Here is a 12120-nt window from a genome sequence, read left to right on the forward strand (position 1 = left end):
TCACTGCAAGTTTCAAAGGAAAGACCAGGGTGGATAATGGAGATAGTTTTGTTTATAAAGTAAAAACTTCCCTCAGGTCGATTTAATTGGTTTGTTCTGTGGTTATAATAAACCATTTCAATTCATGCTTTCTGTCTGATTTTATTGACTTTCATATTTTTTGTCACTTTTAATTGAAACTGGTGGAATTCTCTTCATCATTTTTCTCATCGTTGCTATTAAAATGCTGCTCCTTCTGTATATTTTCATGCATTTTAAAAGGCAACTGATTGAACAAATGCAATTAAATGTTTCTAAACTAAGTTTTCTTCTTCCTCACAGACGGAGGAAAAAGCACACTCAGAGGTAAGTCTGGATGACATCATGTCCGTCTGTCTGTCTGCATGTCTTCTTCCGTTCAGCATCTGTCTGCTCTACATTCATACAGTTAGAGACATTTACACCTTGAGGCTGCTCAGTACAGCTGCTTATTTAGTGCCTTGCTATGAGTATCTCAACAGCGTTTTTTGCCCTTTTGTTTTTTGCTTCGTGTGTGATTCACGTCACACGCATGTCCTGCTGCTCTTTAAGTGCCTGCTGGCTGTTTTTTTTCTGTGTCTGAACGTCTTTATGTTTGCCTGCCTTTCTGTTGCACAGCGTCTGTAGTCCACAGGCTGTCTGTCCGTGTCAACCAAATCACAAACAGTGAAGATTTGAATCAATAACCATATAAACACAAGACTATGAACTGGATCAAATGACATGAAGTTCTGCAATGAATCGGTTTCACTCCACGTTGCATCGCTGTTTAGAATCACGCATCGATTTCATCTTGATCACACAGTAAATAACAACACATCCTTACTGCTCATTTATTTACTCATTACAAATACTTACACTGTACGCAGACTATGTAACACCTGCCCCCACCTTTGCCTCTTTTTGTTTGGCTTCCTGTTCAGTTTATCCCTGATTTTTTGTGGATTTCTTTCCCGTTTGAGTTTCTGATTTCTGTTTGACTCCATTCTCTCTGTCTTTGTTTATTAGTGCTTCTTAAGCTCAGGTTCGGATCAAACAGTAATGGCAAATACATTGTTGGTTTTAGCCCTTCCAGACGGGTGGAGTTTAGCGTCGTAGGGCAGCTCACTCAGTGCAAACAGTAACGGACCGCAGTGACTGTGGAGTCCTCAGTGATCTCTTCAGATACTTCATTCTTTTTTAAACTGTTTCCTGTCTAAAAGATTTTAATACTTGCTACAAAAATGGTTGGGGTAAGATAAGATAAGATTGACTTTATTAATCCCACGATGGGGAAATTCGATGGAGGATGAGAAATGATATTCAAATGCAATCATAAAAAGAACCTAAAAAAATCTAAATCTAATCAGGTCAGACCAAAGATTGCTGATGACCGACAACACCCTGAAAATTTATATTTTAATTGCCAGCTTTTCACTGCTGTGTATAATCTTTAGGATAGTGGAAGTTAGTTGAAATATTTACATTTTTAGGAGTGATGAAACACCAAAAACTGAAAAAAAATACAAGGCGGTCGAAAGTTTGGAGCCATCAGTGGGTGCTGGACCGCAACACTAAGGGAGCTCCTGTAAATGTGCGCTGTGAACTTGAGACAGGAGATCTCCCCATTTTTTACATTGTGTTACGTTGTTTACAGGTGTGTATTATATCCAAAATGACATATAAACATCAAACCTGAAATATTAAACCAGATATTTTTCTGCAATTTAAAACTAAATACGTTGCAGTGACTCTTCAAACTCTCTTGACCTTGTGTTGTCCACTTTGGCAAACTCCTGCAGACCTCTGGCACTTTGCATCTTTTTATAAGAAACAATCTCGGGTATTTGCAGATACTGTTTGACCCGGGTCAGAAATACTTGCCGTTATCTCCCTGCTTTGCTCCTTAAAGTCGAACCATGAGAAGTGCAGCGCTGTGGCGTGCCGATAACCTCTGTCTCTCCGGCCACACCAGTACATGCTGTTTGATGGAGGCATGCAACATAGTGTTAATTTTGACTCTTTTCTTTTCAATCAAGGGCCAAACAGTCCAAAACTCCACGGTAACCCCCCACACTTTATGTTCGCACTTCACTCCAGTGTCTTTTTACAGTTTGCCATGTAAACTGCACAGTTTTTTACATCAACACTATCAACATGGGAGTTGCAAGTTCAACACCTCTTTACATCAGTCGTATTGCCTTTATAGTTATTTTTTTCCAGGAGCAAACATTTACCTTTGCTCTTCTTTTTTTCTTTCCCAACCAGCAAATCAGAAAACTGCGTCGGGAGCTGGACGCCTCTCAGGAGAAGGTGGCGACCCTGACGTCTCAGCTTTCTGCCAACGTGAGTTTGTTTACTTCAAAACACGCTGTCAAAACAGGCCGGCTCATTTGCATGATATCCCACTGCCGGAGAGCTTTTTACGGGAAGGGTTGCCTATCGAAGCGCTGGAAGGAATATAAATCTTCAAGACGCCCTCTAATTCCTTTTCTCTGTGTTTGAAGCCACCGTGTGTGTATTTAGGCTTTTATTTGTTTGATTTGGTTTGTTGTGTGTGTGTGTGTGTGTGTGTGTGTGTGTGTGTGTGTGTGTGTGTGTGTGTGTGTGTGTGTGTGTGTGTGTGTGTGTGTGTGTGTGTGTGTGTGTGTGTTCTCATCCCTTGATGGGATGCTTTCGTGTGCTTGTGTGTGTATCGTACAGCAAGGGTTGTCTCTTTGCTTTTGTCTCTGCCGGTGGGGGTTTCAACGAGAACAGGAGTCTCTCCCAAACTCAACCGAGCAGAAAGAATCAAATAGAGAGAGACGGGCGAGGGAGGAGAGCACAGAGATGAGGATAAGTAAATCTAGACTCAAGTGCATCATGCGTGGGCGAAACAGAGTAAGATACAGAGACCTCCAACCCACCCCCAGACGAAGTCTTTGTGCTGAAATAGATCGACAAACTCCAGCATCTGACTGCCCCCCCCCCTCTTTCTCTCTCCTCCCCCCCTCCGACACTCAATGCCAAGTGCCTGATCAAGCGTGGAGGCAGACAGGGTCTTCGCTTCAGTCCAACACTTTGATCACAAAGTTGTGCAAAGCTGAAACTGCCGGCTAAACTTGGAGAAAGGAAGACATGGCTTGATAGAAGAGTTGCAGCGGGACAGTAGAACAACTCTGTTTGTGTTTGGATACTCGAAGGAATAATTCACTATTAGATGCTGTTTTTCAACAGTCAATTAATAAATCAAATTATTTAAAGTGCAGAATCACAAAGGAACATGAATCCCAATAGACTTTACAATAAAAAAAACTAAATACATACAAGTAGATCAGAACAGCAAACAAGCAATAACAATACATCAGAAGAAGCCACATTAAAACTTCAATGGAAACACACAGAATCTACAGCGGGGGATAGATTTATAACATAAAAAAATAAAATAAAACGTCTCTCCTGGATGACAGTTGAATGGTGCAGAGCCTTTTACTTGCTGATTATTTTACCAGCTGTTTCATTGAACTCCAACATCTTCGACTATCAACCTGCATGGCTGCTGGAAATGTCATATCTGATCTTATAATATTTCCAATATCATGAGATTATAAATTGTAACAAAAACAATATTCCACCTTTATAATATCTGTGTTCACCAGGCAACCACTGTGAAAATACAGCGAAGGTAAAAGTCAGGGACAAAGTTCTCCAACACATTAAAATGTCGGCCCTAAGATAGCAGTGCTGCCAAGCAATACATTACTTAAGTGTTACAACATGATGACTTTATTCGGTAACAAGTTTAGGTTTGAAATAATGCAGTAATGTTCAGTTACTTTAACAATTCGGCTTTTTCACTGACTTTGATTTCTCCGTGTTCAGGTGAGCGTTTGTTAGCTTCGCACGTGAGCTGAAGATGTTTGTTACTTACATGCTGTGCCTTAACTCTGCTCGACTATTGATCACAACTTCAGTTTCCTTTGTTGTGATTATATCCTGGAAACCCTGTTCAATCAATGAGCAGTGTGGGTGGCCAAGTGCGATGACGTTACAGTAGTTCCAATAATGACGGTGGTGAAAGAGTTTTCGTGCCCAACATGCGTCCCATGGTGGTCAGTGCTGATTGGCTGAAGGCTGCTCCAAAAGTTTCAGCATTCACAGAATTTGGGTTTGGTAATATCAGGCTAACCTTAATTATCTGGCTGACATTAATTGCTGGTGATTCTACAGTTGTGCATTCATCTTCTGTCCTGCTTATCATTTCTGGCGCTTATGTTAAGCAATCTGTCGACAGTGACTAGATACCTCAGAAACTACTTGTTGAACCATATTGTGTCTCATTTCTGTGTGTTTACATCTTTTAATATTTGCACTGTGTGGCTGGATGGGCTGTGCTGATGACGAAACTAAAGTAATGTTAATGACTAATGCAGCTAATTTGTTTTCCAAAATAATTGATAGTGTTTTTAAACTAGTTTGCCCAACACTGGTAAATACACAGGTGTGTGTTTGTATCACAGAGATTGGCATGACTCAAGCATGAAGCAAAAGAGATGAGTCACTGTCACGAGTGTCACAAGTGTCCAGTCTGGAAATGATAAGAGTTGAGTTGAGTCCACCATCGAATCCTTGAGCTGCGTCACAGCTCCAGTGGGCAAACTTCAGTGTGGTTATTGTAAAGTTAAAGGCCGTCGATGCAGCATCATTATGTGCAGTATTATGTCATATTGTTTTACAATTACATTTAAGTGCATTAATAAATTGCGTTAGAGGAGGTGGTTGGGGTCGATGGTGGGCGTACAAAGCCGTCAACTTTAATACCCGAGGCTGAGATTGGTATTTTATAGACGGAAGAATAAAAAAAAGATTGATTGATTGTAATCATCATATTCATTTGGATAGAATATCAATGATACATTCATGATCAACATATTTGCAAATTATGGTTATTTGACAACGTCTCCTCGTTACATTAACAGAAAATGTAATCTGGCTGCATTTACATGTCTTGCAAAAGCTTTTGCTGTTGCAGTTTAGTTGTGTAGAAATGTCATTTTCTGGGAGACAGTTGTAATACTGCATTTGAAAGCAGAACAATAAAAAAAAAAAAAAAAAAGAATAAAGTAACTACCTAACCTAACAAAGCATTCAAGAACTAATCGAAGCATGGATAGATGTGAAGGTACAACAATTTACATTCTGGAGGGTCCAATTAATTGTTCACTTATGTAGATCATTGTTTGTGTGGCAAGATTATTCAATCAATCAAATGATCAAAGACATTAGTGTACATCTGAAAAAAAACTGTCTTGCCATGTCTGTTGTTGATGTTAACTTGCCCTCTGCAGGGACACTGAGCATCTAAACAGCTACCAGTGTCAGTCCTTACCGTGCCAAGCCTGTACAGCTCCTGCTGTAGCAGTTTGAAAGTAAAAAAATAAAAGCATGCACACCCCTGTCTGTGTTGTGCTGGAACATCACCGTACTGTATATACAGTACATGACAGCATCTATAAGCTCCTCTCATCCTCTCAGTGGGGAGTGTGACACCATGTAAATATCCATCTGCAGGCCTTAACTCACTGTGGTGTGTGAGACGTGCCAGAGACGCCACTTTATCTTCTCTAATCCTGCTCTCACACTCGCATGTAGTAATACATACCACAGGTGTGCCATACGGTAACTATGGTAACTTAAACACTGCAACAACAATACATGTGTGAAAGCAGCTCCACAGTAGAAGAGTTTGTTCCAGAAAGGGAGCGACTTCAGCCATGTGGAAGTAGTTTGGTTACGACAAACAACAGCAGTATGTTCATTTTTACTGAATATTTGGAGGCCAACTGTGACGTTTATGCTGACATGTAAACCTAAAACACTTGTTGTGTTGACATTGTATGATGTTTAAATTAATGATAAGATATTTTTCAGTAATTTGTCATAATTATCAAGAATATAGTTTTCACAGAAATATCCTGATATTATTTCCGGGCCTTATAGAACCATTACTTCCTTAAGATACTGTGTACCTGTACACATGAACCTACACAGGCAGATGGTTGTAAAGGTAGACTCAATGACAGTCATATCCTTAAACCTTTACTTGCTTCCTAATTTCTTTGCTATTCATCCTTTAATGCTGCTTTGATGCCATGGTGTGTGAAATAAAAGGCCGTTTCCATTTGGCTGTGACTTCAGCTGAATGTTTGACATTATCTTGTTGGTGTAAAGAGAAACTTCAAACAGCATCATTTTGAACCTACAGAGAAATATTTAATCCTGTAATCGCTAAAATCAAAGTTAGGATGTTGTCAGAAGGTTTATGTTTAGAGCTGCAGTGGGAAGGTGTCATGTTCCCCTTCAGGATGCTTTTTCATTTCCTCTTCCGTCTTTTATGAAGAGCGCCACGGAGGAAAATGTGCCGTGATTGAGGTCACCTGATCGTGATCTCGCCACATTCACTGTGCCACTGCATAACAAATCATTATTATCTTTTTCTGGGGGTTGTTTGGTTGCAGGAAATTGAATTAGGATTTTAAATAACGTACCACGATTTATGTTAAAACCCGAGTGTTCGCACCGATAATGACTCCAATTAAAAACATATTTGCTGGCGCGCCATCGTTTTGGTGAATAGTGTATTTGCTTTTGCTTGTATTTGAGCAAAATAGAGCAGAATTAGCAAAAACCAACATCCTGTCGGGGGATTAGGAGGGGCAGAAGTATTACTCGGTATTTTCTTTCAGCTGTGAAGCGGATCAGTTTCTGCTGCTGCGGCTGACATTAAATCAGGTTTAAGAGTTCATGCGGGCTCCCCTCCTCGCCTCTCAATCTCCCTCTTCGCCTCTCAATCTCCCTCCTCTCTCGGCTCACCCTTCACTGTGTCACTCTGACCTTTTTCCCGCTCAGCCTGGAAAGATTTCCCTCCTCCCCAAACACTCCCTGCTCTTATTCTTCCTCTTCTCATCGCAGATTTTCCTCCTTTGGTCCCCTCCCCTTCCCGCTGTAGTGCGTTGAAGGATGTAGCCCAGCAGTAGGTGTTGGCTTTCACCACTCCAGTCGTGACTGCGCGTCCTCCGTAACGCACACCGGCCTTGAGATTGTTGTGTTCAGCGGTGGCGTCAGGCGGCACCGACATGGAGGGCTTCTCCTCCTCGAGCTCTGTGGTTTGGCCCACCGTTAACCTCTACCCCGGGCCCCGGGATCAGGACGAGGGTCGGGAAACCGGAGGTTCGGGGGCCAGGCGTGGCCGCCGGGCTCGGTCCCCGGGAGCAGGACAGATGGTTCATCCCCGGGACGCGTTACGGCCCGATCGGCGCCTCCTTCGGGGCGGACAGGTGGGCTGGTGGGTGATGAGTCGGAGCTCGCAGGTGGAGTTGGAAAGAGATGTGGAGTTGGAGGGACGTGTTGGAACAGTTGGCATTTCTAAAGGTCAAGACCTCTGCTGAATCAGCCGAGGACGCAGAGTGGAAGAGGCAGCTCGGGGTGCAACTCCGTGTGTGTGCTGTCGAGATTCAGTCCTCAAAAGTATAACAATAGAAGTGTGTGTGTGTGTGTGTGTGTGTGTGTGTGTGTGTGTGTGTGTGTGTGTGTGTGTGAGCAGTGATTGTGTGATCTGTCTGGGCTTGCTGCCCACCTCTCTGTGACACACCAGGCTTGACAGGTGTCTCAGGGTCTGTAGCATAGGATGCGAGGATGAGCGCGCGCACACACACAGAATAATACACATACAGAAACACACAAAGCTACATGCAGCCAGGAACATAAGGCTTCACCAGACGTCCATACATAAACATACATGCAAAAAAACACATGCACAAACACATACAGGCTCGCACATACACAAACTTCAAGTTCAGCAGAGCAGATGGCGTGACGTTGCTAAACATTCGGCATCCTTTCAGTGTGTCGCTGCTGCATCTTCAGGTGACAGTTGAAGTCAGGGAGGGCAGCCGTTCTCTGATCGGTGTGCCACATCTTTTTCTCGCCGTTGTCTTGGTGGTGTTAGTCCGGAGAGATATCTTCGGAGCATCCTTGAATCCACGGTGATTAATTCACAGCTGTAAGATGCTACGCTGACGTCATATAAAATGTTCCCTGTTCAAACGAAGCGGTCTGAACATGCTTGGTGTGAACTTACCCTTGAAATCGGAGAACGATTCAATTCAAGGGCTGTGTTGTTGTTGTTTTTTTCTTAAGCTAGACATCCCTGCAGCAGTTCTTAGCATACAGGGACACTCATCAGGAGGGCACAGCAAGAGCCTTCAGACTGGTGGGCAAACAAACTCTCCACCACCCGGCCTCGTTTGGTCCTCTGCCGTCTTCGGCTCGAGCAAAACACTCACTTCAAAGCTATCGTCAGCAGCCAGCCGACCGACTCGTTAATTCTCCGTATCTCTGACTCTTTCTACAAGGGAGGGATCTGTTTTCAAAGCATTCTTCATGATTATTGATTTTCAATTGGGCAAGTGATAAATTGATTTTATTGTAGAGTGAGATGAGTCCAAATTCATCTTTGGGTCAATTTTGAGATATGGTGCCTTTTTTCCCTGAAATGTTTTCAACATGTGACCAGATGTATGATATGTTTACCACATGTTGCAACCAAGCAGCAACCAACAGTGTTGTTACCCATCGGTTTGTGAACAGCCTTTATATGAAGGTTTGAAGACCATATTTGGACGGGGGGGTCTGACTCAATCTGATTGCAAAACCGGTGATACTACGTCCGGCCTTCAGCCGTAACCTGACTGCACCACGGGCCTGTCAATCAATCAGACACGCCCCCAAAAACACACCTATTTGAAGTTTATTTTCTAATTAATGACGGGATTATTTTCAGATGGACCTAATAATCTCAGATAAATAATAAAAAGGATTGATTTTAGCTAGCAAAACCATATATAACGCGTTAATATTTTTTATTGACTGCAAATTTCACGAGACGTTAAACGGGAGTCTATGGAGCCGGTGCCAACGCTTACGGCACTTGGTGGTCTTAAAGCTTAAGTTGCATCAGCCTCATGTTTCAGATGGGAAAACTACGTCTACTTTTATACACAGTCAATGGTTGCAACATAAAATAATATGGGAACAATTTTGAGAAAGGTTTTCACATGGGAATCTACTGGACCCAAAGTCTGGATAGCCTCCATGGGGAATCGTACACAGTCATTCCATCCTACTTCGGATTAGTTTCAACCAATCAGCATGCACCGAAACTGGCCGACACTCTGGCCCACGTCCACCAAAGTGTTTTTCCCTGAGCACAGTGTATTTTTCAAAAGGTATAGGTAAATACATTTTTAATGGCAGTGTTGTTTTTTTCAAATGGCAGCAGCGTGAGGAGGCGCTGAACGTTTCTTCTGTCCTGAAATGATAATAATAATTATTCATGAGGGAAAAAACTGCCATTTTAAATATGTATGTTGTGTTTGCATGAGGATAAATTAACTTTACACTGACTAAATGTTACCGTGCACTCCTGCAGCAGCTGAACTGTGTCTCTCCGTGTCTGCAGGCTCACCTGGTGGCAGCCTTCGAGAAGAGCCTGAGCAACATGACCTGCCGCCTGCAGAGCCTCACCATGACCGCCGAACAGAAGGTACAAGAGCTCAGCCCTGAATCTGAAATGTCGTGTGTATGAACTGTGTGGTGAACGGATTACAGGGAGGAGAAATGATTAGAAATGGGCAGCGGTGTGACTTTGAAATAGTTCAGTGGAAAGTAACAAAGTGGAGATTGTGGGTTAATGGATTTTCTTTTTATCTGGGTGGTTCAGTTCCCGACTCGTGTCAAAGGTTTTCTACGGAAGGCTTTTTCTTGTTAAAGTTTCAGTTGTTGCCTGAATATTTCTCTTACATCACTCCTAACCTTAACCAAACTTGTTGGACTTGCTTAAGCTGCGAACCTTTTTTGCTTCACAGCTAGGTGCGTAAAAGTATCCACATAAAAGTTCAGCACGTTTCATGAACCCGAAACCCCGTTTAAAAGATGAAGTCTCCAACGCTGCTGCTTCTTCTCCTGAACCGGCGGCTTCAGAAGAGCTCGAATGGCGTTGAAACACTGATCACACTGCAGCAGCAATATGTTCAAAGATATATATCCCCACCACAAATTATGAATGCATCGCTCTGTTCACACACACACACACACACACACACACACACACACACACACACACACACACACACACACACACACACACACACACACACACAGAAGGCTGACGAGCCCTGGCAGCTTTTTAATCCTCTGTAAATTAAAGCAGGCTGGGATCTGGTGGGACGCCTTTGTCAAACAAGGCCATCCTAAGTTTTAATTAAAGCGGAAACCCTATCTGCAGCCCGCAGTGGGTTTTGGGGAAAGGCAGAATAGAAGACTCTCTATCTGATCGCGTTGGTTCAACAGAGATTCGAGGTTGTTGTTTTTTTATTCTAAGCAGGTGGTGCCGGCTTTCGGGCAAATCTACTGAGACTCGAGTCTTCTTCAAAATCCCCTCCCCCACTTTTTTTCTCTCACTTCCTTCACCTAAAATTTAAGAATTTGCTTGCAGTGATGTCAGTAATGTGCTAATCTCAGCAGTTTCTGGTGCGTCATCTTTTTTTTTTTAATAACCTGGTGTGATGGTAAAATCCTGGACTTGTTATATCTGTTTTATTCAGACTACAAAGCTCACATTTCCTCAAAAGTGCTATTTCTGTGCTCAGCTCAGTAATGCCTAAATGATGACACTGAAAGCTTCCCCTTCTGTTCTCTCTCTCTCTCCTTTTCTCCCTCCAGGAGTCTGAGTTGGCTGAGTTGAGGGAGACGATAGAAACGCTGAAGACCCAAAACACAGACGCCCAAACAGCCATCCAGGTGGCGCTCAACGGCCCGGACCACCTCCACAAAGGTAGGGGGACTTCTCTAAAATCATTTGATGTTTTGATGAGTCGATGCATTTTTACCCTGAATGGGCCCACAGGGAATTAAACCCCTAATACCTGTGTTTTTGCTGAGTAAGTCCGGTTTGGAAAGCCTTGACTGGTCGGAAGTGTAACTGATTTTTTTTTATCATCACCTTTTCAAGTCCAGCCTCCAGCGTATCAAGAAATATTGGCAGACTGGTCGGCTTCTGTGCACTGAGGAAGGTTTCTTCTGTCTTTTCCAGACCTGCGGATTAGACGTCAGCACTCGTCAGAAAGTATGTCCAGTATTAACAGTGCAGCCAGTCACTCCAGTATGGGCAGCCTGGGCAAGGACGCCGAAGACAAAAAGAAGAAGAAGAAGAGCTGGGTAGGTTGGAGAAAACACAGGAGCAGAAATAACTGTGAGACTAAAAGCTGCAAAGTGGAGTCTGAATATGGACACAAATCCCATCAATACAGTTCCAACACAGTATCACTCAGAAGCTCGTCAGTCCACTACAGCACACCGTGGCAGCGTCACGTTTTGCCCCGCCTCGGTGTGAAAAACCTTGCGGTTAAGTTTAGGAAAACAAAACTACATGTTTGAGTCTTCTCGGTTTGATCCTCCCTACTTGGACTTGAGCACTTTTGTACTTCGTCAAATGACCTCCATCACACGACCTCCTATTTCGACCTTTTTCATACATGCGTGAACTTTTCACGCCTGGTGGAGCAAAACGCGATGCTCACAATGTTTCCTCTGTATCATCCGACTGACTGTCGTGTTACACACTTTGGTTTCGTACTGGACTGACAGAGCTCCTGGTCCAGAACTGTTCCTCGTACAGTAAAAAAAAAAAAAAAAAAACGTGAGTAGAAAGGTCAACCTATGTTTTATTTTCATGGTAAAGTTGGTATATCTCAGGCAAACAATCTCAGGTCTTCTATGCAAAATGCCAGAATATATAAAAGTTCAACAGGAGCGCCAACAAATAACTGCTACAAATAACTCATTTTCACTGTGCCTCTTTAATGTACAATGTAGTGTGTATAGAGATTAAACAACTCGGGTGTCCTCGTCCCACTGATTCGGTCGCTGCAGACATCAGAAGCTTCGTATTTCTACACTGAGTTATCTCGACATTGTTGGAGGTGGATTTGATGGTTAAAGACTCTTCAAAAGCATTTACATTATTCAGTGGCATAAAGCCAGTGCAGATATTCTCTCAATGCCCACATTCAGAGATTAAATATC

The 12120-nt window shown here is 42.9% G+C and overlaps 1 protein-coding gene across 5 annotated transcripts in view; it reads left to right on the forward strand.

Moving 5' to 3' along the window:
• Positions 1–12120, forward strand: part of nav3 (neuron navigator 3) — a 210625-nt gene that overhangs the window by 177741 nt on the left and 20764 nt on the right. For all 5 annotated transcript variants that reach the window (XM_069156502.1, XM_069156503.1, XM_069156505.1 and 2 more), the window contains 6 exons: positions 322–345; positions 2037–2060; positions 2266–2343; positions 9497–9580; positions 10759–10870; positions 11129–11253. In XM_069156502.1, coding sequence (XP_069012603.1) covers positions 322–345; positions 2037–2060; positions 2266–2343; positions 9497–9580; positions 10759–10870; positions 11129–11253 — 447 coding nt within the window. The remainder of the gene's footprint in view (positions 1–321; positions 346–2036; positions 2061–2265; positions 2344–9496; positions 9581–10758; positions 10871–11128; positions 11254–12120) is intronic.

Source organism: Embiotoca jacksoni, unplaced genomic scaffold (assembly GCF_022577435.1).
Source record: "Embiotoca jacksoni isolate LCO1_2020_lvr unplaced genomic scaffold, fEmbJac1.0.p SCAF_21, whole genome shotgun sequence".
Classification (NCBI taxonomy): domain Eukaryota; kingdom Metazoa; phylum Chordata; class Actinopteri; family Embiotocidae; genus Embiotoca; species Embiotoca jacksoni.